At 49.2% G+C, this 25,825-nt stretch overlaps 8 protein-coding genes across 8 annotated transcripts; 6 read left to right on the forward strand and 2 right to left on the reverse strand.

Moving 5' to 3' along the window:
* Positions 1–2,411: 2,411 nt before the first annotated feature.
* Positions 2,412–2,705, forward strand: B0J16DRAFT_276730 (uncharacterized protein; the record flags this gene model as incomplete). Its single annotated transcript, XM_046123768.1, has 1 exon — positions 2,412–2,705. A coding segment is annotated over one exon (294 nt), but the record flags the coding sequence as incomplete, so codon positions are not given.
* An 18-nt stretch (positions 2,706–2,723) lies between these two features.
* Positions 2,724–2,954, forward strand: B0J16DRAFT_248910 (uncharacterized protein; the record flags this gene model as incomplete). Its single annotated transcript, XM_046123084.1, has 1 exon — positions 2,724–2,954. A coding segment is annotated over one exon (231 nt), but the record flags the coding sequence as incomplete, so codon positions are not given.
* Positions 2,955–3,040: 86 nt separating this feature from the next.
* On the forward strand, positions 3,041–3,509 carry B0J16DRAFT_351580 (uncharacterized protein; the record flags this gene model as incomplete). The annotated part of the gene is made up of 1 exon (XM_046129199.1): positions 3,041–3,509. A coding segment is annotated over one exon (293 nt), but the record flags the coding sequence as incomplete, so codon positions are not given.
* A 359-nt stretch (positions 3,510–3,868) lies between these two features.
* On the reverse strand, positions 3,869–4,760 carry B0J16DRAFT_351581 (uncharacterized protein). Its single transcript, XM_046129200.1, has one exon. The coding sequence runs from the start codon at positions 4,611–4,613 to the stop codon at positions 4,239–4,241; it is 375 nt and encodes a 124-aa protein (XP_045977408.1). The 5' UTR covers positions 4,614–4,760; the 3' UTR covers positions 3,869–4,238.
* Positions 4,761–7,361: 2,601 nt separating this feature from the next.
* Positions 7,362–8,771, forward strand: B0J16DRAFT_376693 (uncharacterized protein; the record flags this gene model as incomplete). Its single annotated transcript, XM_046130783.1, has 6 exons — positions 7,362–7,392; positions 7,427–7,558; positions 7,589–7,785; positions 7,845–8,034; positions 8,107–8,298; positions 8,456–8,771. The coding sequence occupies 6 exons, from the start codon at positions 7,362–7,364 to the stop codon at positions 8,608–8,610; spliced, it is 897 nt and encodes a 298-aa protein (XP_045977409.1). The 3' UTR covers positions 8,611–8,771.
* A 2,979-nt stretch (positions 8,772–11,750) lies between these two features.
* Positions 11,751–13,271, forward strand: B0J16DRAFT_351585 (uncharacterized protein). Its single transcript, XM_046129201.1, has one exon. The coding sequence runs from the start codon at positions 11,775–11,777 to the stop codon at positions 13,194–13,196; it is 1,422 nt and encodes a 473-aa protein (XP_045977410.1). The 5' UTR covers positions 11,751–11,774; the 3' UTR covers positions 13,197–13,271.
* Positions 13,272–16,403: 3,132 nt separating this feature from the next.
* Positions 16,404–19,131, reverse strand: B0J16DRAFT_351587 (frequency clock protein). Its single transcript, XM_046129202.1, has one exon. It carries the CDS (start codon positions 18,884–18,886, stop codon positions 16,517–16,519), a length of 2,370 nt encoding a protein of 789 aa, XP_045977411.1. The 5' UTR covers positions 18,887–19,131; the 3' UTR covers positions 16,404–16,516.
* A 4,294-nt stretch (positions 19,132–23,425) lies between these two features.
* Positions 23,426–24,673, forward strand: B0J16DRAFT_351599 (beta-lactamase-like protein). The gene has a single exon (XM_046129203.1). The coding sequence runs from the start codon at positions 23,576–23,578 to the stop codon at positions 24,413–24,415; it is 840 nt and encodes a 279-aa protein (XP_045977412.1). The 5' UTR covers positions 23,426–23,575; the 3' UTR covers positions 24,416–24,673.
* Positions 24,674–25,825: the final 1,152 nt, after the last annotated feature.

Consider the following 25,825-nt stretch of genomic DNA (forward strand, 5'->3'; position numbering starts at 1 on the left):
GTTCCTGAAAGGTGGAGAGCTGCATCCCCACACAGATGCTTGCTGTCTCACCATGATTGGCAAGCTATCCAGAGCAGTTCCTTGGTGAGTCCTCTGGCTTTGTTAAGCTCGACGACACCGGTGTGAAAGGAAATTAGAGTACTACAAGCGCAAGCCGCAGGAGCAATAACAACCCATCGGAGTCCTCTATAGACCATTTCCAGTACCGTCAATTAGTGACAGAAAGATGTCCCACAACCATATAAGTAAATTGAGGCGAGAACGTAAGAAGGAGTATCGGCAAGATTGGTTATGGCAACAAGCCGTGGTTGATGTCGAGTGGTAACTGGCTGGATAAAAGTTTAAAAACCTACTAGTATCGCCATCAGATCAAGGTGCCCACTCTACACAAAAATAATATCCCGCCCAAAAACATTTGATTAAAGCCTTAACGGCCCATATAGCTAACACACTTGACTACGAGTATTATCACCGAAACGATGCTATCCTGGCCATTATGGCCTACTGCCTGGTTTAAGAACCGTTATTGCTCCGTACAAGGAAGATATTAAAGGCTAATAAAAGCTCATCTCCTCTAATCATGAGATATCTAGTGAGGAAATATAAGTAAACAATGACATCGGCATGGTAATCGCTTCCGCTTTTGTGAAGAATCGGGAGGAGCGAAGCTATAGATGTTCTCTGCGTCGGAAGGACTGCAACCCTCTAACCTTCTGGCCCGGCTATCGAACATCTTATGAAACCCCTTTATTCCTCTGGTGATTTGAGTAGGCATTTCAAACGACACCATCTCTCTAATCTTCAAAGTCACAAAACCTACACTGTCACCTATACGATGAAACGTTGAATTATAAAATGTATCTACAGAACTATACCGAGACAGTACATGAAACCGTTTCAAGAGGAGGATGAGTCGGCGTGTTATGTCTTACTACTACTGCATCACTTCTCGACAGTACGGCAGATAAAAATAAGATTCAAAGATAGTGAAACCACATTTCTGTAATTCCTATAAGTGCTTTCTAGGATGTTCTGGTATTTGCATAGCCGAATGTGAAAGCAGTGTGCTATCCTATCTTTCGTGGCACACAATGCGAAGCTTTCTATGCATTTGTCTAAAAGGACTATGTCTTGCTTTCGGAAGATAGTGGCGCGGCTCCAACGAGGAAGCTCTTGACCGTAATGTAGTTCAATGCCAAGAATGTCGCATAGCATTGGTAGCTATATTATTGCATGAGCATGATACAAGGATAGTTTTGACCCAGAGCAAGACGTAAAACAGAATCACCAGATATGTGAAAAGGCTTTGTCTTACATGGTTAACCAACAGTTCTTAACCACGAATTTTCTCATCATATATCAGTCCTAGAAGCCGAGCCAAACTGCGTGCTGTGTGGATCCCTTCGAGGATCGCCGATGCTGCCTCTGAATCCCTGGAGCAAGATGACATCTCCCCTTGAGTGGCGAGTAAGGCTCGTGTTTTCAGAATAAGCGCTGACATGCAAAAGAGGTACATGTAAAAGAGGTACATGTAAAAGGTAACCCGGCGTTGATCGGGTGAGATTTCTGGAGACTGGGCCAGGGCCTCCAGGCGCATGTAGACAGGCAGACTTGACCGCCACGCCTCAAGGTCGTCGCGCATCTGTCTCAAGACGGCCGAAGATAACACCCTAAAACACGCCACTGTTCGGAGGATGCCTCTCCATAGGCCATCATCCGAAACCATTCAAGGAGGTAGAAGTGGTCATGGTCGCCAAACCCGGGCGACGTGATCTCACATCGCCTCGGGCTTGGCGACCAGTCTCCCTGATCTCTTGCCTCGGCAAGGGGCTGGAAAGACTGATTGCACGCCGCCTGGCGTGGGCAGCCGTTCACTACAGCGTCCTCCACCCACAACAGGCTGGCGCTCTTCCCAAAAGTTCCGCGACGGACCTGGTGACTGCCCTGTTCCATGATATAGAAGTGGCGTTCGCGCACAAGAAGGTGGCCACTCTGGTCACGATGGACATCCAAGGTGCCTTTGACACCGTCATGCGCAACAGACTGGTCTTGCATCTCCGCGAACAAGGATGGCCCCATCATCTGGCTAGATGGGCTGGGTCATTTATGAGTGGCCGATCGGCCCCCGTGAGGTATCAAGACACCCTCACCCCCTTTGCTCCTCTTCAGTGCGGCCTGCCTCAAGGCTCGCCGGTATCGCCAATCCTCTTTCTACTCTACACTGAACCAATCTACCGATTGGGCAACCCCCAGGGCCGCTTTGGCTATGCAGATGACACGGCTATCTTGTCCATAGGCGACATAGTAGATGGCACGACTGCTGCGGCTTCCGCCTCCATCGGCGAGATGGTGCGCTGGGGCGCTGGGGCGCGGCAAATGGCGTCTTGTTCGACCCGAAAAAGACCGAAGTTATGCACTTCTCCCGCAGTAAACTCAGGACCACGCCGGCAGTACGCCACGGCGATATTGAGAAACACCCCGAGCAGGCTCTACGCTGGCTCGGTATCTGGCTTGATAGCAGGCTGTCGTTCCGGATTCATGTTGAAACGTGGACTGCGAAGGCGCAGGCCGTCGCTTATCACTTGCGAGGACTAGCCAACACGGTACATGGCCCTCTCCCGAGCTCCGTGCGAAATGCCGTCAGAGCTTGTGTCGAGCCAGTCCTGCTCCATGGCTCCGAAGCCTGGTACCCAGGCACTACCAGGCCGCGATGGAGCCAGCCTACCAAAGACACACCATCGAGCAATCAGCATCTCATACAGAGAATGAACAAGGCCTTGAACCAATCCATGAGAGCTATACTGCCCGTCTGGAAGACGACACCCATCACCGTCCTGCACCGAGAGAGTGGGATACCGCCAGTCGAACAACTTCTCGAAGCACGGCGACTCAGATTCGCGGCACGACTCAAATCACTTGACGACGCCCATCCTCTTGCGAAGCGAACGACACCACCGCGTCAGCCTACTTACCACGATCTCATCAAACGAAGATATCAGACACAACCAGAAAGCAGCTTTAGGACGCGTCTCCGACGTACAGATGAGCTCCTTGCGTCCTGCGTGCGACCAAAGCTCGTCCAGCGATACTTCCACCAGGAAAAGAATGCCACCGCTACAGACAGCATCGAAAGAGAAGACAGCCAGGACTTTCCTCCGCTGGGCCAAGTCACTTGGCCCCCTCACTTTGGTTATATACTCGGACGGCTCTCTGTCTGAGAAAGGGATGGCCAGCTACGGCTTCATCATTCATCAGGACAATTCCCCCATCTTTAAGGATCAGGCCGCCTCGGACCGGCGGAAGTCTTTGATGCCGAAGCCAGAGGAGCACTAGAAGGCCTGAAGGCCGCGTTAAACCTACCGACATCAGCGACACAAAACATCATCATCTGCCTAGACAACCTCGCGGCCGCATCGTGCCTGCGAGGCACACCATCCGACTCCTCTCAAGACATCTTTCTTGAGTTCCAGGCTCTGGCGACATCGCACGGGTCCACGCACGTACGCTGGGTGCCAGGTCACACCGACATTCCTGGCAACGAAGAAGCCGATAGGCTGGCCAAAGCAGCATCTTTACTGCCCGAGCCCGAAGCAGCACAACCAACGCTGGCATACCTGCGAAGGATCGCAAGACAGAAACCGAAAGAAACATTCGAAACATGGTGGGCCACCTCTGCGCCCGAGCAGTATAAGAGACTCAACCTCAAGGCGACCACAGGCTGCCCGCCGGAGCTATCGCTCCCGCGTGGCGCCTTGCACCATCTGCTGGCAGTGAGATCCCTCCACGGGGACTTCGCCGCATATCACGAGAGATTGACCATGGCGATGCACGCCTGATCTGCTCATGCAACCGACGCAAAGCACCGGATCACATCTTCTACTGCCGGAAGGTACCGCCGCGCCATCGGGTGAGGTTGTCCCCCTCATCGAATGCAGCGATCAATCTCGCAGTAGGAAAAGACTTCACTAAATATATCGACCTGTCCAAGGACAGCGCGTTCTTTGGAAAGATCTGCCCTCGCTACTAGGCGAGACCGACCTGAGACGCACTTGCGACTCCCCTCCTCTCCTTCTCTCAAACACATCTCTTTTGTAACCTTCTCTTTCTCTATTATCTGGACTCGGCCAGATGAAGGGCGCCGATACGCCCTTCATCTGACCTTGTCCACCTTAGAATAGCACCTAGTTGCTGCACACCTGACCTAATCATAGCCCTACGGTGAGAAGCTCGCCCTGCGGCTACTTTTTCTCGACCGCGCCTGGTCGTCCCGCTGACGGGCAACAGGCTTGATACAATGCGCCGTCTGTGCCGATGATATGCTGGATAGGATGGTTTGTTGATGCTCTTGCAGAAATCGTTCTTCGACCGAGACGTCTAATTTCGCATCGCGAATGCCCAGATCGAGGTTTATTATCTAAAGTTCGTTGATTTTTCCAGCGTTGAACGATGTTGCTGACGGCTTGTGGTGAGCATCTTGCCTCTGCAGCAACATCCCGGCATGACCGCCCGCTTTCCACGGCCTGTACCATAAGAGCTTTAACCGTGTCGCTAAATTCATGATTTCTTTGGCGATTAGCGCATAAGATGGACAAAATCCCGTTATTTTGCGACATATTTTGTCTATGATTTGGATGAATTGAAGATGTTGTAACGGTCTGACTTTTAAAGGTGGATTACATGTTGGCAGGGCGATGTCCACAGACTTTTGACCCGTAATTTTAGGAGACTTTTCGGGGCCAGTGGCCCCCCGGACGAAAAATATACATACATACATACATACATAACCCATTCAATCAACAGAACATCAAAATGGATTGACGTGTTACGTAATCACATCTCGATGTTGATTGAGTTGAATTGACGTTGATCATCAATCCATTCAATATATTGAAGTACGTTGAGTGGTTCCCATCCTTGGAGCAGACAAGTCTCACGAACTTTACTTCCTGCGGGCGCTGTCTTTAGCCCTGCCTGCGGGGACAGACCGATCGATCCATCACGTCTCTTTACTCCTGGCTCAATGCTTTTATTTATTAGCAGTCTGCAGAACAGACAAGTAAATCCCAGTCCGATGCCACTCCATTTATGCGAAACTGACTTGGAGGCAGCTGCTGGGCAACACTGGGGCAAACCGTACGCATGGCCCAGAGCATCGGACTACATGTAGAGCAAAACGATCCTAAAAAGCTCAAGGGGCCAGGTAGGTTACTAGTAGAGCCGCGACGGCGAGTCTAGTACCATGCAGTACCCACCTACCGGCAAGCAAAAAAAAAGTTTCCCCATACAAACTGCTATTTTTCAACCCCCTCACAAAGAGTCACCAAAAATAGGAATAACAAGTTGATTGCTATCTTCCAGTTAGGAATTGAATATATTATAATATCCTCTTGGTCTCTTAACTGCGCGCCTAGCGCGCGTGCGTGCCACAGGTAACTCTTCCGCCTCCGAATTTGAGCCCTCATTCGCTTCCACTCCTCCCACCTCGATCACTTCCTCAACAGCCTCTATCTCTTCAGCTGCTTGGTTTGGTTCTGAAATAGCGTCACCAGCAACTAGAGTCTCGGCTAGTGTTATGAACTTCCTGTTGGGATTCGGTATCGCCTTTCTCTTCTTGCCTCTATTCAATCGCCCGACTTCCTCCTCTAAACTGGTTACTCTTGAGCTTAGGGACGCGATCTTTGACTCTTGCGCTTCAAAACCTTTCGATATCACAGAATACCGTCTTCTTGTTGAAGGGCTCTTGTTCTTCCCCAGATCCCTAATGTGGCGGCTGGTCTTTGGCGTATTATCAGAGTCGACTTGTCCATCTCTGTGGCCGTCTGATGCAGGCGTCGTTTCCTTCTTGTCTGGCTGAATCTCAGGATGCATGAGCGCTTTCCGTCGAGAGATCGGCCAGTTCCCAGTCACTCTCCAGCCGGAAAGGATGTTTTTCTTCGTCATTCCCACTTCCCTGGCTTTGGCATAGGCCTTGATGAAGCTGACCTTGTCCACCGGGGCAGAGTCGGTCAGGCTTGTCAGTTTTTGAAGTTCTTTACGATAGGCAGCCTTGGAGACATTGAACACTCCATTATCAAGTGGCTGTAGACCGTGAGAGCAGTGGGCTGGCAGGTAACAACAATATACGTTGTTCAAAAAGCACGTAGCCATCCACTCATCCTGGATTTTGAGTTAGCGACATTTTTTATTCAGAAGGCTCGGCACAAGCAGATACGCACGGATACGTGGCTTCTATGGCCATCTAATATGATAAGCCTCGCATCGGACTCATCTTCCGGTTGTGTTTGGGGAAGATAGACTTCTCTGAGCCACTCGATTGCGATATGGTTGTCTGTCCAGCCGTTGTCGGACGTGATATAATACCAGTCGGCCACCTCCTTGAGCTCTTCGATAAACCACTGGTGTTGAAGTTCTTTGCCTTTAAAGATAATTCCTGGTTTCAGAAGACGGCCAGTTGCAGTCACGGCTTCGAGAAAGCTAGTCCAAGTGCGGGACTGGGAACCTTTAAGGAAGGCCTTCTTCCTGGGATCGCTACTGCCAACAACCAAAGAATCCAAGCCTAGATTCGCAATATATTAGCTCAATTCATGGTCAGAACGACGGATACTCACCAAATCCGGCCATTATGCCGCCCTCAGCAACGTTAACCGTGTTCCCGGGTTTGATCCCGCCATACTCTCTCTCCCGAATATCAAAGTACCAATTGACGGCGGTAGGGGTAAAGCAATTGAACCTCGACGCCTCCTGCCGTTTTCCTATCTTTGTCTTTATGGATGGATGTCGTTTCATGAACCTGGCTAGCCAATGTACACCGACAGGCTTTTCCCTTCCTTGTTGTCGTAGGAGGGCAGTGACGGTGGCGCGAACTTGACTGTGTGAGGGAGCATAGCCTAAGTCCTCTTGCCTAAGTATCCATGAGACTAATCTAGACTCCTCAGGCTTGGATAACAGTTGGGCAGGCTGTGTGACCTCTGACCTTGACGGTAGGCCCCTTAATCGGTCCCCGAGAGTCGACCGAGGGATCTCACATTTCTGGGCGGATTTGTTCTGCGAGAGGCCGTTATCTGTGACATCTAACATTGTTTCAGCAACTTCATCCTCTGTATAAAACACGCGAGGCATTTTTAAGGCGATTATTAGGGGCTGGCGTCGGGAACGTTGGAAGGAGCGTCGGGGAGGCTGGGTGTCAAAGGAGACGTTTTGACAAATTTTACATTAGTCCCGTGCGACCATGCTGCATACGTAATCAAAAAAGCAATGTAATGATATCAGACGGAACGAATTTCCCAATATAACAGACAGTACCCCATGCTAATAACTTCAATTCTGGCCAAATACTGTGTAAGTGAAATTGGGCATTTTGTATGGGGAAACTCCTTTTTTGCTTGCCGGTAGGTGGGTACTGCATGGTACTGTATATACGTTCTAGATCGCCTGGTCTCTCTGCAGCTAGGGCGACCCCCAGCGATCCACGAAGACTACTGCGATGTTCCGCTGCCGTCCCGGCTCGGCAACTCCGACATCGATTGGGACGGTGGCGATATTCCGACAACGTTTGAGGGTCCGTCGGTTGGCGACTAGCACCTACAAGTTATCTCCTTCTCCAAGATCGTCAGTCAGGTCCTGCGAGGCCTATATAGCCCCAGAGTCGGCCAGAATACGACTGGAGATCTATTCAACATTAAAGAACTCGACCGTCAACTCATACAATGGAAGTTATCGCTGCCTAGAGTATTGCGGTTCGACTTGGGACACGTCTTTGAGAAATCCTTCATCTTCAAACGCCAGGTATGTGTTTCTGTCAAGTGTAAATACTCGCCATATACATCCCTGCTGACATATTGAAGCGCAGCATGTTTGCTATTAAATACCACCATCTACGGGCTCTCATCCACAGGCCATACCTTTGCTATCCAATATTACGCAATCTTGATGATGGTACTGAGATTGCACCCACACAGACAAACTGGCCTCTTGTTAGCATGTATGAAAAGATATGCATCGCAGAAGCACGGGAGACAGCACGCCTACTGGATTGTATTTCGAGTGAAAAGGACTTGGTGCAAAACTTCCCTTGATGGCAAATGATCTCGTGCTTGATATGCGCAGGGTCTATCTTGGTGGTCTCAAGCATCTTCACTCAGCAAATGGAGGATGCGTTGGATGATTTCGATGCCGCCGGCATTTCCGACGATGCAGAGACGTGTCTAAGAGTATTTGAGGCTCTCAGCGTCAACTCGACGGGCGCTAGGATTGCAAGAGACATGATGGAGAGACTAAAAGAATGTGGTCTGAGATGGAGTATGTGCACGCCATATCTCTATTTCCAGCTGGTACTAACATATCTTCGAGGAGACGCGACCATCGCTTCTGAACCTCCATACCCCCCCTAAAGTCCAGGACTTCGACGGCTGCAATATTTCTCACAATGCACTACCAACATCTAATACACCCTCAGCCTCAGCTTCTAAAGTTCCCATTCACAGTCTAGACGAGCAGGACGCCTCTGTGCCGGATTTTTCTTTTACCACGCCACGTGCCTGGCCGGCGGAAATCGTGGACTCAATGGCATGGTCGGTCCAGTTTTTTGGGGCCGTTCAGTCTGGAGAGTAAACCTCAGACGCACTCAGGGAGGCTGATGTTTAGACGTTCGTTGCTGCTGAAACCTGTGACAGCGGGAGGAAAGTCGCCTCAAACCCACCTACCTATTTTGTTAGTATATCCCTGTTGTTTATGTTGCGCAGTAGTGCTGGGTGAAAATATATTTATGAAACTTGATTATTCATTATTGATATGAGAGTTCTTCTCGGGTTTATATCTCTAGATGATTTCATCTAGGACTTTGAACTCTAAATCTAGGACTTTCAGTCACAGTCTAAACCCTGAAAGGAAGGGGGATCCCCGGATTTTCCAACAATCCCTGTACCCATTTATAGTCTTGTTGTGCACAGCTAGTCGACTCCATGGGTTCTTATCAACAGGTTTAGAATTAGGGACATAGCTTGTTCTATTGTTCTAATTCGGTCAATTAGTCTCCTCCCTATACTTGTTCAATCTAGTTGTACGGAAAACAGCCCTCATTTTTATAACCGTTATGGTCTCCATAGCCGGACCTCTCTGTCATCGGCTTGCGGCTCCAATCATTGCCATACCGCTCATTTGTCCCGTGCCGTTCCAATAACCTAACCTTTGCCTTGTGTATTAGGGATGCATCGAGGTAAACTACCAGCAGGTAAACTACCAAAACCCCTAGGTAAATGACGGGCTTCCAAGTACTATTTGGTGGCTACGAAACGGCGTCGGTGGAATGATATACCATACATGACCACCTAATGCATAGCCCCACCTAGTGCATCACCAAAATTTCGATCCTTCCGTACAAAATCTAGATTTTGGTGCACACAAAATTCTACCACCGTGAAAATAACAAATAAAAGTCAATAAAGAGACTCTCCATTAAATTGATGATATTTTACTCTTTGCGTGGTTTTTTGGCCTCCCGACCGCTCCGCGTACGCCGACAGTGCTTTGCTGTGACCGTAAGGTCCTCCTCACTCTCATCCTCTGATCCGACACCCACCTCAATCACCGACTCGATCTCCCCGTCCACATCTACCACTGTTTCTGCCTCCTTTCGCTCATCAACAATTTCGCCAGAGGCTAGAGCTTCTAACCCTTTTGCGATTTTACTGTACTTCTGTCTCGTCGGACGACTTCGGTGTTTGGCCATATCTCTCACCTGCCGGCTCGTTTTCGGTGTATCATCCGAGTGCAGTTGGGGAGGGCTCGGCGTTTTGAGTTGCTCCAGCAATTCTTCCCTGTCAGGTTGAATTTCCGGATGTAATAGAGCTTTTTGGCGGCTTATTGGCCAATTCCCAGTAAATCTCCAGGCGGACAAGATAACCTCTTTCCTCATGCCCGCCTCCCTAGCTTTTGCATAGGCCCGAATGAAACTCACTTTGTCAACCGGCGCAGAGTCGGTCAAACTGGCCAGCTTTTGCAGTTCTTTCCGGTACGCGCCCTTGACGACATTAAAGACTCCGTTATCCAGTGGCTGCAAGCCATGGGAGCAGTGTGATGGGAGATAACAGCAGTAGACATTGTTTAGAAAGCACGTGGCTATCCACTCGTCCTGGCTGCTTATTAGCGACCCTATAGCCAGTAGTGGTACGGCGGAAACACCCGAAGGCTCACCTGTGCATGGCTCCCATGGCCATCAAGAATAATCAGTCTCGCATCCGATGCATCACACGGCTCTGTCTGAGGTAGATAGACGTCTTTCAGCCATTCAAGAGCTATGTGGTTGTCAGTCCAGCCGTTAGGTGATGTGATATAATACCAGTCGGCTATCAGCTTCAATTCGTTGAGAAACCACTGTTTCTGTAGATCCTTTCCTTTGAAGATAATTCCCGGTTTTAAAGCGCGGCCAGTTGCGGTAACAGCCTCGATAAATGAAGTCCAATTGCGCGACTGAGTGCCCTTTAATAGCGCCTTTTTCTTCGGGTCAGAGCTTCCGATTACGAGGCTGTCTAAGCCTTATGGATACCCAATTAGTTAAAGTAGATAAAATACCGTAGAGACTTTACAGATTACCTACCGAAGCCGGCCATTATGCCGCCCTCGTCCACATTGACCGTGTTCTCGGGTTTGATCCAGCCATACTCATCCTCCCGGATATCGAAGTACCAATTGACCGACCTTGGTGTGAACCCGTCAAATCTGGAGGCTTCCTGGCGTTTTCCAAGCTTGGTAGATAGATTCGGGTGACGTTTGACGAACCTTGTAGTCCAGTGATTCCCTAAAGGTTTGTTATCACCTTGTTGATGAAGGATGGCCTCGACACAGGCGCGGAGCTGGCTATGCGAGGGAGCATAGCCCAGAGACTCTTGTCGCAGCGCCCATGGAAGGAGAGACTCCTCTTGGCTCCTACAGATGCGTTGGTGAGTCTGAGTGCGTTCGTTCCTACTTGCTCGACCGGAAAGTCGTCTCGAAATTGTCCACTGAGGTACTCCCCGTTTCTGGGCAGCCTGAGTCTGCGATAGGCCTGTCAGTGATATCAAATATGGCCTCTGCTACATCATCCTCAGTATAATCGTGTCGAGTCATTGCGGCAGGAGTCCAAGTGTGTAGACTAGAGGATATGCCCACTTGGATGTACCGAGTTGCGTACGGCAGATGTGGTTGAAATGGAAAATTTTCAAACAGTGTGTCCAACAACCAAGTCAAGTAACTTGGTTGGTTGAGGTGGGGCCCCATATGTAGCCATCTGGCCTATGAGATCTGTTCTCCTGGGGGCAATAAACACTGATGCTGATGATGTGCCCCCCCACCTCAACCAACCAAGTTACTTGACTTGGTTGTTGGACACACTGCTTTCAAAGGGCCAGACAACTACGTCACGCATCGGTACGGGAGCTCGGAGATTCGACACATGAATTCCACGAAAATATTAATACAGAACATGTCTCAGTCTGTAAGTAACTTCATTCCAGAGCGAATGCGGCGTTGTTGAAAATCTAGATTTTGTATGAGGGTATCGGAATTTTGGTGATGCACTAGGTGGGGCTATGCATTAGGTGGTCCTGTATGGTACCAAATATGGAATCTGGGACGGGTACCCGTCCGCCTATTGACCGCCATTCATAATGAGCCTTATTGCGCTTGACCCTAGAGGGTATAGCGAGCGGGGAAGGCGACCCGGCCCACTTTGCCATGTGTCTGATTTCTCGAGATTCTGAAGACACTCGCACAGGCACATTGTATCGCCATCTCCCATCATGCACGACAAATCGCCTTCAAAAAGTGGACTTGGTCTGGGATGTCTACCTCCCGAGATTCAGGGCATGATATGCTCAATTCTCTGCGTCCGTCGGGAGAGGGATCACTCTTGCCAACGTGATGAGATGCTCAGCCGGAAAGCGCTGCTTGCCCTGAGTCAAACTTCAACAACATTCCGAGATATCGCTCAGCCGCTCGCCTATCGCATGTTCGACGCAGTACCAAACAACTATGTCAAGTTCGTCCGTACACTGGTCGAACGACCAGATCTTGCCAGCCATGTCAAGGAGATTCATGAAGATACGTACGAGATCGGGGGTTGGTCAGATGAGGATGACTTTGACTTCCTCAAGACAGTTGCGGTTGGCCTGGGTATGGAGGACGAACAAGATCCTGAATTCAACAGTGCAGTGGAAGATGACTTGTCGCCGGGCCAGTTCTCTATGGAGATTCTTCTTGCTTTGGTGCCCAATCTCGAGGTCTTGGAGCTTTGCATAAACGCGCAAGGTAACTATGAAGAGACAACTTTCAAGCACCTGCAACGTCGGCGGAACAGAGTCGGCCCAGCAGCTAAACTGCATCATCTACGCCGTCTTCAAATTCAGCCTGATTGGCAGGACCATTGGGGTGTCTGGTTCTCGACTCCAGCTGTTGGCGTTCTACTTCATATGGCACCAAATCTTGAACATCTAGCTATTGTTCGCAACAAGGGCTTCGACTACGAGGCAGACGCGGATATACCGGCCATCTTTCCTAATCCGCCACTATCACTTCGCACTATCCAGCTCAGGAACTGCGCGTTATCGGATGAATGGTCCAAGCCTTTTGTGGAAAGACTAATCGGCTTTGCTCCCCGACTAGAACATTTCTACTACTCGGCGCAGGTTGTTTATATCGGAGAGATGCTAGGACTTCACTTCTCACCACAAGAGTTTGTCAATTGTCTTCGATCGAGGAGAAAAACGCTCAAGACGATCGACGTCGACCTAGAAGAGCACATGGTTGATTCATGGGCAGAACTTGTCACTGGCGATGTTTTGGCCGAGTTCGAGAACTTGGAGGTACTCAAATTGGATGACCACGCCTTCTGCCGTCACTACGTAAACCCGAATACGAACAACAGGCATATCATTGCTAGTCGAGCTACCTGCTTAACCGACCTTGTAACGCAATCAATCAAAGAGTTAGGAATCAAGATTCATGAACGGTCTCATGTTTGGCCAGATCTTGCAGAGCTTGCTGCTTCGTCAGCTCAATACCCCAATTTAGAGCGGGTGGTGGTGCGCGCAGTATTCCGCATGCGTTCAACCGTTACTCGTGATGTATTTAAGGAAGAGAACCAACAGCATTTGAAGAAACTACGGCAAGACTTTTCCAAGACGAGCATCAGGTTCTATGTACTAGAAGAGTTAAATGGTTAATTACAATTGATCTCTACCGAGACAAGATTACCTCTCAAGATAATTTAGGTTTGAAATACATTAACGTACCGGTACATGATAAGCGAGTGCAACAAAAACATTAACCTTACAAGATTATAATCGCTATAAAAGCACAACAAATCATCTAATCAATTAAAACTAACTAGTATACTCATCTCCAGATACCTGAACTACTATATGTCCAGTCGTGCCACAAATTCCACAGCGCCTTTCTCTCGCTCGCACTAGCCCTCCTTGACTCCCATTTCTCGATGATTCTGCCACTACCAGCGTATCAACATCTATTTGGTCAATGAGATCCCTGCCTTCCCCTACAGTCATCCTCCCTCTATTCTGTAGGCAGATCTTTTTTGTCCTGCGGCGCCGGCTTAGTATCTTATTCGCCTGTCGAAGGTCTTGGATCTCAACTTCATTAAAGCCATATGATGCATAATTGTCTTTGTTCCTTTTGAAAAAGACTTTGATGCTTCTAAAATGGGCTCCGGAGAGCTACTTTGATGCCGCCTGATTCGTCTTTCAAGATATTCAGATTGAGATTCAGCCTCAATGACTGTCTTTGGGGCCGTGGCAATAGCCCAATCATCCGGAAGGTTGCTTTCTCGGTACCAAGTGGCCAGATGATATTGACCTGCGGCGATGATGAAAGGTTGGATGGCCCACCCTTCAGTATTAATCGCCTGAATGACTGTAATCCATTCCCGGTTCCCAGGCTGCACTGATTTCGGCCTTCCACGTCTTTCTGTACCTGTGACAACCATGCCGCTTGAGATAATGCCCATCATAAAGCCAGTCTCGTCAAAGCAGAGCTCCTAATATTCCCGACCAAAAACCTTACTATTAGTCCAAACTGCAGTCCAGACTAATAGTCCACGGACTATTGGTCCAGTTTGCGTCTCTCGGACGAGACTGACAGTCCAGTCTACGTCTCTCGGAATGGACTTATGGTTCAGTCTGACTTCTACCAGACCGACCAGTAGTCCAGTCCGAGGGTCACAGACTAACAGTCTGACTATTAGTCTGTCCAAGATTTGGGTGACCCAGGAAACGTTTTTCCAAATCTGTGGCTTGCTGCAGAGTGCCAATTCAACAACTACGCGATCCAACACGTCCAACGCGTGACACGCGTTTGGGAAAAATCTCGATCTTGTGCTAAGATATGTTAGCTGATACAGCCCAGCACTGCGTTAATATACGGCAAACCAAGTACCTTGCAACGTAAACTTCGGCCTAACGAGACCCCACAATTACATGTTTCGACATGCTCAACAGCAACCTAATTTTATTACTTTGAATGGGCTATCTGGCCGGTTTCCAGGAAGAATATCTGCAGCGTGAGAGATGATGAAGTGTATGTTATCTGAGAGGCGAACAGCCGCCCGGTGCCGCTAGGAGATACCAGCTCCGCCATTACAGGTAGGTCGTTTGCAAATATGTTATGTTATGTTATGTATATTTTTCTTCCAGGGGGCCCTGAGGCCCGAAAAGTCTCCTAGGGAGCACAGGACGTGCTGAGCTAAACTATCTATAATTGCTGTCGCATCCGACTCCACCTAGAACACCCGTAATGTCCACTCGCATCAACGGAGAGCGCCGGGCGCCCTTTCCCCCAAGTGGCACCTGCCCTACTCGTAGCCAGCCCTACGGTAGTTTCAAGCACATCGTCTTGGACGTCAAAGCAGGTGGTTCTGGCAAAGTTGCATGCACCCGCTATTCCATCTAGTTCATCCAGCATATCATCGGCACGAAGGCGCATTTCTTTCAAGAGGTCATCCCGTTAGCGGGAATTATTCCTCTCTAGCCTAGAATTCTCTTGCACAGATAGATCAAGTAGCTTTCCATACCTTGGGCCAGGAAGTCCATGACCCCTCAGATCGCCAGTAGCTGCAACCCAAAACCGTGCATCCTTGGGGAAAACCCTCGCAGGAGAAAGCCCTCGCAAGAGAAAACCCCAAGGTGGCCAGAACGCTGCTCTGCGAGAGAAGACAATCGCGTCCTTCCGCAGTCTCCATTTCGACCCAGCGGTTTGAGTCTGTGCTGTCTGGAGATGGTGAGACAGAAATGTCGAGCCCGGTTGTAGTCCAGGCAGCAGCCAGAGCTGCAGAAGAAAGAGTTTCTCTGGGCAGCATGCAACTGCAGAGGTCGGTCACGCAACTTGAAGCTGCAAAAGGCAGGGGGGCATTGAGGCCCCGTATGTTGAGGGCCCAAGAAGGCCCAAGAGGTCGAGCAGCTGACGGCTGCTGGTGTTGTCTGGGCAGCCGAAGCTGCAGAGGTCGATCAAAGCAGCGTAAAGCTGTAGGTGAGGGCGAGGGTGCGATGACCCGGAAAATCGAGAAGCTGAGGCTGCAGAAGGGTATCTTCGGAGTCTGTGTGATAGACTGAAAGAAGCCGGGGGCAGCAAGGCTCGCGAAGCCGGAACGTCGAGGTTCGAAGAAGTCGGAAACACTACACAGGAAAAAGCGCCCGAAGGCGATGTCAAGAGCTCGCGAAGCTCAGTGTCGTTGGGGACAGGCGTCACGAAGAAAGGTCAACTCTCCGAGTCCCTTTCTTCCAGCAGCTGTTAAGGCCCCTTTAGCCCCACAGCTGCACCTGCTTTCATTTTGGCCTGCAAAAGAATTCTACCCTAGCAGCACACTAACAGCGGGCGCCAAGAAAAAGTTTCTCCAGGAGAGAGTTGTTCTCCAAGCTCAGGGATAGGTCGTCTAAGTGAAATAAGGTAAGGTAGCTCAGCGAGGTCTTTAATAGTACGCATATGATCAAATGATTGAACCCAACAGGCTGACTGTTGAGTAATTTGATCTCCTCATGGTAGATTATGTAGGAATTGTTGGAGATGGTGAGTTATATTCTCAGTGAGTAATCCAGATTGGCATGTTTTGCAGATGAAGACCTCAAGAGAGGGAACATAAGTGATCTGCCGGAGCGACAGAACCAGCTACCGACTTCATTATCATAGTATCCTAAGTCGTTTTAAAGAGCAGAAGAATGTCATGGAAAGCATCGCTGCTCCACCCTTGGGTGCCGGAATGTCGCATCCTCAAGTTCAGCATGGTCTACCCCTGGACTTTATGCTGCTAGCACTAGAGTTTCTATATATACGCTTCGGGCCGGAATCAGGTGATTAAAGTTAATCTGGTCTTGTAACTACGCATAGTGTGACATGTAGAGTGAGGAACAAGGCGTTCGCTGACTAACTTCGACCCGCATCACCTTTAAGAGTCTACTTATCCTTGGGGTGTTCATGCCAGAATAGCTTTTATTGTTTAGGGGACGAATTATAAGATAAAAGTAGGTTGAGCGGTTCAAGAACTGTCTTCGCAGCTGCTACTATAACCGCTCTCCGCCGCTGCAGATGTGGCGCTGCCGGTGCGGCAAGCGGTCTGCCGAGGGCGACTTGGCAAGACCTTTGCCGCATTACCTCGAGTGACATGACCCATGTTGTGATATCCAGACAATCTTTCTGGATCGGCATCATCCTCATCGCCGCTGCTGGGATAGACGCGTTTGGGGTGGGGGACGGAAGAACATGATCTCACTCGTCGGCTCACATGATCTCCTGATGGTTCGGCATCATCCGCATCTTCGGATATGTCGCCATTTTCGTCAGATGTGCAGCTGTTGCTGCTGAAAGGCGGGAAGAAAATGGCAGGGGGAGGTAGTGAGACTGGCGCAGGCCGCTCGATGCGCCCTAACAGATACTCAATCTCAGCAGTAGGTGGTTCTTTGCTGGGCATTGCCTTCAAGCCGCCATGGACGGGAGAAGAAGTTGATATAGTTGCTAGCCGACGAATGATTCTTTTCGTGTTTTCGTCTGACCTCCGATTTCGAGACGCTAAAGACGAGGGGAGAACATCTTGCTTTGACCTCTTGGTAGCGACAACCATTATAAAGCGATCATCAGCGAGGATACCACCAAGCCCACTGGGTTCTAGGGACTGGTATTCCATGTACTGCTGACTGTCGCTCCAAATCCAATCTAATGCGATATCGCTCATTGCTTCGCTACCATCACTTAGTAGGCTTGGAGGTTCATCATTGTCCCCGCCAGTGGCGGGACTCTGCTGATGCAGGACTTGGCCTCGATTAGTCAACGGTCTGTAATTGATAAACGACCCAGAGGTTGTTCGCCGAGGAGGAGATTGAGCGAAATCAGATGACTGTTCAGGAACGGCTTGGTGTTGACCGTTCGGGAGAATGTTAGTGGTCGAGGATGAGTCACCCGGGTCACCCGACAGATCGATACAGAATGGTGCGCCTTTGTAGTAGATGATAGCACCTTCATGGCGTTGCTTCCTGTGCGTCGGCTTTCCGGAGCCAGTTAAGCTCCATCTCGACTCGCGCGGATTACTATCCTCCACGGATCCCAAAGAAGAAAGCGTATCATCAAGTGAAGGTTGGCTATTACATGAATCCTGTTGAGCGAACAGTGGCTTGTAGTGGAAGGTCTCGGTTGGAGCGCAAAGCTGCGGATTGGATCTGGATGCGCCGGACTGGAACTTTTTGCCGGTGGAGCGACTAGTCTTCTGGCGCTTTCGTCCCCGTTCCGAATCATAGATGTCATTGGTAGAAGGCGTATTTAGCGACTTGTAACCAGAGCTGTCCGTTCTAAACTTAACACCGTGAGATCCGCCTCGCCATCTGATTTTACGCCCGCCAGGGGACAGCTGCAATTTGGCGCTCATTTCTGAAACGGCCGAGCGAACAAAGTCTGGTGTCACGTTAAGTATCTGCAACTGGGCTAAGTTGCATAGCAGGTTCAGGTATACCCAGCCCTCAGCGTCAGGTGGAATGTCCTGGGTGGTCTGCTGTTCGGATAATAACTCGGGTGGCACTAAACCCAAATGCCGGATGTAGTCCATATTCTCGGACGGAATTTGGACTCGATCGGGGTCCAAATCACGGAGTGTGGTAGGTCTCTGTTCCGGTAGAGGCAACATTGGGAGAGGTTGGTTGGTACCAGAATCGGCACTGTTACCATTCTCTCGGGTCTCGGTGTTGTCCTCTTGGGGATTGGAAGCCGAGTGCTCATATCGTTGCTCTAGAGAGAGGATCTTTGCCTCCCGGGGAGGCTCAGTTCTAAGAGTGGGTTGTTCGTGTACTGTTGATGAACCTGTGGTCCGCGCATCTATACGACAGGGCGCTAAAGAGAAACTGTCGACCGGCCGTATGGACGTACCTGCGAAGAGCTGTTCGAGGCGACCAACAATGAGCTTCTTCCGCTCCTTGTCCGTCATGCTCGCGTATCGTGGGTACAGACCTTCTGGAATTCCTGATAGGTAATCCTCCACCTTTTGCTCCGATGATTCGGTTGAGCTTTTCGTTCTCATAGGATAGCTAACAGGTGTGTTGGAAGACTTGGCACCGGTTGACATGGACGCATAGGCCGAGTCAGGCAGCCGAAGACTGGATCCTGAAGAGGAAGAGGCAGAATGAAGCTGGAATCTAGATCTTGAGTATACCTGATCGCCGCTCTGAGGGGGTAGTTTCGTCTTCCTCCGTGACGATGAGGCATCTGGGAGGACATCGAGACTAGCGGCAAAGTCTCTCAGAGTATCCTCTAGCTCTGCCTTCTTCTTCTTCGGCAGCCCGTAAACCTTGATCTCAAAGAGCTTGTCCTTAGAAACCCTATCCAGGTGAGTTTGCTTATAGCGCTTTAATTCCTGCCTAAGCATTCGAATCTCGACCGTCAAGTCGTCAATGACGCTCCGGTAATCTTCAGCGCTACTGCTATCCGCGGCTATGAGCTTTGGAGAGGCGAACTGGTATTGACTATGGGAGTATGACTTCTCCGAACTCGACGAAGCAGATTCTTTCTGACAGAATGGGGGATCAACTATAACTTCGAATCAGTATCTCCTGGTATTGTCCTTCATCCGAGTAGATGCGGCCCTTACTATCCATGATATTTTCATCGGCAGTGGCGCTCGGGTTCTCGTTCGAGTGGTCAACCCAATTTTGTGGGTCGCTCTGCTCGGCATCATGGCTGTCGTTAGAAGAGTTGCGGCGAATGGAGGTAGCCTCGTTGATTACCTTTGGGGGCGTTGAGCCAGGGCTCATCCGGAGCGAGGCATCGCAGGCCAAACGGCGACGAAGATCAATAGATTCCTCATGCGAAGTGCGCCGGGGGAGAGCGTAGCCGGTCGGCAGCGATTGGGATTCATGCAAGCTACTTCGATCTGGGAGCATTTTCTGTTATACGAAAATGTGTAGAGTCGAGCAAGAGGCTAATACCACTGCTTGATGGTTCGACGCAGTGATAACTTTGGGGGTGTCTGTTGTGGAGAGGGAATATGACAAAAGGTCCAACGACCGTGGCGGATGGCTGAAGACGTCTAATAACGTTAAAATGCCCTGCAGAGCGAAAAGACAAAGTATCAGCACAACCACGAAGACCAACCATAACGGATGAAATCGAACAAGTGCCAGAACTCGGGCAATATAAGGTTGTTGCAAAGCATGCAAGAAGGGTGCCACGGGCTAGGAATGGGGGGTTCATCGATCGATCGATCGACCCTTAACTGTCAGTTGCCACATGATGGGGGATTGAAATTGGCAGTGTGTTACACCAGCCTTGAGAAGAAGCACCGGCAGTTCCTGAGGTACGCACCCATAAGAACGATACGAGATTAGAAGTTGAAATGGTTTAAGCGCCTGAATGATGTAAGTAGCTATAGAATCAAACCGATGAGTAAATCGGCGCTGCGTATGATGCTTCTATGCACCCTGTTGGTAACGGGCTCGGTCAGAAGGATGCCGATGCTGCAATGGCAGAATGCGAGACCGTTCATGCACTTGATGTCTAATTTCCACTAATTGGTGATGGCGACGGACGGCAAAGCGACTGGTGGCATTCCGGTCGAGGTCTCGTATATGCGCTTTCAGAAGTGTAAGTGTATGGAAGGACGTGAAGAAGCGGTGATATTGCCACCGGCAATTTAAGAGCAAATTGGGGAAGATCGTACCAGGGCGGCAGCAAGATGTCACTATAGCGATCGCAATGACGACAACAAAAGGGGGAAATAATGCAAGAGGGTCTCCACTGTTTTATGGTATCGACAATGACAGCTGTGGCAGGAAAGACAGTGTTAAAGGGCCTGGGGCCCTGGGGATCGGGCTGCGGTGAGACGAGGTGAAAGGAGGACGAGTTGCAAAATCCAAGAGCCGATATCCCTGACCAATACCTTTCAATTAAACAAATCACCTACTTAACTACTGAGGCCAGGGCGCCAGGCTAAAGTAGATGACGATGCATGCAGCCCAGGGGTGGACTGGGGATACCCACGGTGCGGGGTTAATTCTGCTGTACTTTACCCAGTGCTACGGAGTACATAGTGATGCAATAGCGAGTACCTATCAGCCTTTTTTGGTCCTTAAAGGGCGCTCTTGACAGTAGACGTACTATCTGTGTAGGCACTCCTGCTAAGAGCAACGAAACGGGCTGATTTGCTTGCGCTGTGATATTCGCTCGTCAGGTGAAAATTCGCCCAGCTCCCGACTGCCGACCGTAATGGTCAAGCTGTGAGAGGGCAGAGACAGCAAACCGTGGAATACGCACTAGTACCAGTAGGAGAAGCCGAGACCTTCTGACTCCTGGAGCCAGGCCATTTAGAGGACGGAGCTAGATCACCAAGCGAACTGAACGAGTGCAACGCAGCCATACAAAGCCATCATGTTCGGAGCAACAGCGGATCAGCGATGTGGGGTGCCGCGAAGATCTCGATGATGGTGGGGCGCTGACTGTCAGTCAAAGTCTGCGAACCGAGCATGATCGCATTGAAGCTACTATGTCTTGTGAAGGAACGAAACGAAATGAAATTCACAAATTAGGAAACGATCGTATCAATCAATCATTTATCAACATGCGGGACAGCTGTTTAATTTGTCTTAGCTTCTTCATTAGCATCCTAGTGAGTTCAGTATAGCTGAGAGTTTTATGTTTCCTGCGTTTAGGCGAGCTAACCAGAGGAATTTTGAGTGGCGTGAATATCTCCCTGGCCAAGAAGCTACTATATAAGAGTTCGTTGGTATCGTGTTGATTCCCCTTCCTTTCCCGCGTCCTGCTTTCACAGGTGCAGTAGAGCCTTTGGACCAATAATGGCTTGAATCCGAAATCAGTAAAGGCCCTTTCATCCATCAACGTCAGTGTTTTGAAAGCTGCCACTTCTACCAACTTTGGTGAGATTGCAGCAGACCGTCTCGCGCGTCAGTAGAGATGATTTACTCCAGGAATTTGTGCAACCTATTTAAGTGCGACACAAGAAGGTAGACCCAAGGGATCAGATTGAAAGGGCTAAAGTCGAGAAATGCTGCGCTGTACGCCGAGATACAGCAGCTCCAAGCAGAGTTGAAAAGGCTCGAGGCTCTTCTCTCGGCATATATGGCGTAAAGGGGCTGTTGCATGATTAGCATGCTTCTGACAGATCAAGAGCTAAAGGTACGTGAACTTCCGCCCAGCCTAAACCTACGAGCTTAAAATACAAAGCTACGCCAAGTTTGTCTAGATAATGACGAACTCTCACATGTTTTCGAGCTCGAGCTGGGCTGATTTGGTGATTCTAGCATCTAAGAAATGTTTCCTAGTGCAGCTGCTCTCGAAATTGTCGTGTATCAGGTTACTTTGCTGTTGACTACTTGTTAAGCCTTAAATGAACAATGAGGACACTGGAAGGTGGGAGTACGTGAGAAGGATACTTGGTTGGTCTGTGCGAGGAGTATTGGACCCGTCAGGCACGGCATCGAGATGCAAACATCTCCGGCCCAAGGGGCTCCTTCGGCCATATGCGACAGTTATGCATCATCAACTCAACCGATGGCAACCGTGCAGACCTAGTTATGAATTTAATTACATTTGCATGCAGCTTCCGGCGTGTTGGGAATGTCTTGCAACAGGCGCCCCTGAAGCATGAAGATTCCTGTGATAACCGCCGTCATTTGAGCCCGTGCATTAGTCCCCCACTTTAGCCTTCTGCCAGGAGCTGCTTGTTCTAGGCTTGGCAAGGGTGGACAATCAGGCCACTTTCTATAAAAGTGGCCTGATTCTGTCTCAGCCTCAAGCCTTTGAGAGAGATCGGCGATTTAGGGCGACTTGGGCCGAATTCGGGCTCTAACGAACGTGCACGATAAGCAAGCAAATTGGCCGAATAAGCGAGTTGGCCACTCGAATTTACACCTTAAATCGAGATTTCAAAAGTTGAATAAAATTTAAAACCCCGATTAAGAAAGATAAAAGTTAGGCAATAGGCTATTTAACGAAATAACTATATCCAGTCACTTTTTCAACTCTTATTTATCTTTGACTTTTAGAGTGGTCAGGAAAAGGACTATTAGCACTATGCTATCCCTCTATTTTAATAGATATCAGGCTTGTTAAATTAATTAAAAATGTATTAAAAAAATTCCTCATGACCCTTCACCCTCAAGAACCCTTTATCAATTTTATGAAAGATGAATCCGAAATTCTCAGTTTTAGCTGTACAGTGTAAGTGGACAGCTCGCTTATCCGGCCAATTCGCTTATCATGAAAAAAAGCTTTGTGGGTTCCTACACCTGTTGATGATCGCCGTTGATTGTTTCGGGTTATCCCTTCGAATTTATTATTGTCAAACAATACGTGTATTCGGTCCATTGATGCAGATTCGTGTATTCTTGTTGTGTTTTGTCAAGCATTTGCCTCTTGAAGGTTCTACCATTTCGGCGCGTAATCTTGATGTATCCCTGCCTGTACGTGACACCCCAGCACCTGTTGAACAATATCCAATGAGACACATCAGATAATCAGGGCTCGTGACATAAGCACGGCCCCACCTTCAGCGCTCGTGGATTTAGCTAAATAAAGAGGCTATACTGTAATAGAGGTAGGGCACCTACGGAGAAATACAGTTATTAAAGAGCTGCCTCTGGGCAACCTTTTGTAACCTTCTTGTACGTGGGGTCAAGTGGGTCGAGTGACCTGGTGTAGCCTTGTTCCGCTTAAAGAGATAATTAGACCCTCAGGTAACGTATATGATAAGCGAGTGTCACAGCACACTGTGCACCTAAAAGTAGCCTACCCTGTAGTTTATTAAAGCTTAAATAAAATAGTAAAGAACCAACTCTCTACTATAACGTCCATAGGAGCTAGGTTCAGGTAGACCTTCTGTATAAGGGTCAAAGGCGATAAGAGTAATCCCTCATAGTATTAGTTCTAAATGCAACCATCCTTTCTATAGTATCTTAACCTGCTATTATTCCCTATGCCCTGTGCATGGTGCTTTTCACCGCCATTTAAAGCGCCTGGATAGACGATAAAGCCGTAACTTTTCCTTTACCCTGTCTAAAATCTTCTTTCTCTTCAGTCCCATCTTGTCAGATCTTCATAAAGGATGTGTGGAATTAGCCGAGTGGTCACGCAGGCAGCCTCCACCCATGCATCCGCATCGGTGATTTCGACCAGGCCGTACTTCAACTGTACCCGTTTAAACCCCTCAACATTCCTAATCGTCGAGCACGATAAATGGGAAGAGAGTCCGTTCATCTATGTTAAGCTCTACCCATCCACAATCGTTATTATCGACTCCGGCACGGGAGGAGCCGTCAATAACCCCGATGCTCCGACAACCCTTCGCAACTTCTTGGAGAATGAGCCCGTGCTGGACAATGACGGCTGGCCGCTCAACCCTGGCAGCGCAAAGCCATACACTGTCATACTCTCGCATGGTCACTATGATCATCTCGGTGGCTTGGCTGAATTCTCCCAAACCCCTTGTTCCGATCAGATCTGGGCTAGCGTACTCGGCAAGGACATTATGCACTCGCCTGATCGCCTGAACAAGTCCTCCTTGTCTTCGTATATCGGCATGAAAACACCCCAATTCCAGGTCTCCAATTGGGCAATAGATAGTCAGCCCGTCATTGATCGTCAGGGCAATGACCTTGACCTGGTCATCTACCAGACACCCGGCCACACTCCCGATGAGTTGGCCGTATGGGACCCCAAGGAGAGATACCTCTTTGTGGGAGATACAGCTTACGACAACGGGCCCATTCTGTTCCCTCTAGAGGGAAATTCTACAGACTACGGCCACACATTGCAGAAGCTGCAAGGTCTCGTGGGCGGCTGGAATAGGGAAGATCCGTCAAGACCCCGTCAAGATGGGTGGTGGACATCTCGTCAGCTCTACCAACGCCGGCGAGTTTCTCAGCGAGCTAAGTACATTCTATGATGACATCAAGGACGGTAAAATCGAACCGTTAAGCGAGGACAAGATGGAATGGGTGCCTGACTGGCTTCCTGGGGAGGAGGTCCAGGAGTATGATCGTGCCGACAAACGTTTCTGGTTTGTAGGTCCTAAGCGATACTTTGACTAAATCAAGAAGCCCAAGAAGGGCTAATGACTACCTCTACTATATAAAGGGTAGTAGATAATCTACTAGTATATGATGTATATGATAAGAGGGTGCAATAGACAAGGGTACGCAACACTAAAATTTGCACTTTAAAGTAAGATTTTTAAAATAATTCTAACGTGCATGATAAGCATGCGGATCAAAAATCCCTTACCCTATTATATTTCCATTTGATCGACTTATTCTCAACCACCTAAAATGCCACGGTCAAATCAAGAGCCTGCTATTCTTCTTGCACTTCAGACCTATCGGAATGACCCTAAACTAAGTCTTAGACGTGCCGCTAAAACCTATGAAGTCTCTTATACTACGCTCTATCGCCGGCAGCATGGCATATCTGCGCGTTGCGATTGGATCCCTCAATCACGCAAACTATCTGATCTGGAGGAACGGATCATTGTTTAGTTCATTCTCGACCTAGATTCGCGAAGATTTCCCCCGCGACTGCGTGGTGTTGAAGAAATGGCCAACCGACTGCTCGCTGACCGCGACGCGCCACCTGTCGGCAAGCGCTGGGCCTCCAACTTCGTTAAGCAACATAAAGAGCTCAAGACGCGTTTTTTCCCGTAGATATGACTATCAGAGAGCCAAATGCGAAGATCCGACTGTTATTCGCAAATGGTTCAGGCTCGTGGAGAACATAATTGCGAAATATGGCATTACCTTGCTGATATCTATAACTTTGACGAGACTGGCTTTATGATGGGCGTCATTGCAAGCGAAATGGTCGTCACAGGTAGAGAAAGACGCGGAAGACCGAAATCAGTCCACTGGAAACCGAGAATGGATTACCGTAATTCAGGCCATTAATGCAGAAGGTCGAACGATCCCGTCGTTTATCATAGGCGCGGGCCAGTATCGCCTCGCCAACTGGTACTGAGACAGCAACCTCCCAGGCAATTGAGCCATTGCGACGAGCCCAAATGGCTGGACCGATAATGAGGTAGGCCTCAAGTGGTTGAAACACTTCGACCGGTGTGCAAGCAAGCGATCAAATAGTCGCTATCGTCTTCTGATCCTCGACGGCCACGAAAGTCACCACTCTATCGATTTTGAGAAATATTGTAAGGAAAACAAGATCATCACGCTCTGTATGCCACCTCACTCGTCTCATCTACTTCAGCCTCTCGATGTCGGGTGCCTTAACCTACTCAAGAAGGCGTATGGTCGAGAAATTGAGCATCTGATCCGATGCTCCATAACCCTGAATCAATGGGGGTTCTAGG

Source organism: Fusarium flagelliforme, assembly GCF_020744385.1.
Source record: "Fusarium flagelliforme strain FIESC 12 MPI-CAGE-AA-0113 chromosome Unknown B0J16scaffold_9, whole genome shotgun sequence".
NCBI lineage: Eukaryota > Fungi > Ascomycota > Sordariomycetes > Hypocreales > Nectriaceae > Fusarium > Fusarium flagelliforme.

Bases quoted from the DNA above. Each gene is read 5' to 3' on its own strand.
- B0J16DRAFT_351581 (XM_046129200.1), bottom strand. From the start codon at position 4,613: ATGTCGCAAAATAACGGGATTTTGTCCATCTTATGCGCTAATCGCCAA.
- B0J16DRAFT_351585 (XM_046129201.1), top strand. From the start codon at position 11,775: ATGCACGACAAATCGCCTTCAAAAAGTGGACTTGGTCTGGGATGTCTA.
- B0J16DRAFT_351587 (XM_046129202.1), bottom strand. From the start codon at position 18,886: ATGCTTAGGCAGGAATTAAAGCGCTATAAGCAAACTCACCTGGATAGG.
- B0J16DRAFT_351599 (XM_046129203.1), top strand. From the start codon at position 23,576: ATGTGTGGAATTAGCCGAGTGGTCACGCAGGCAGCCTCCACCCATGCA.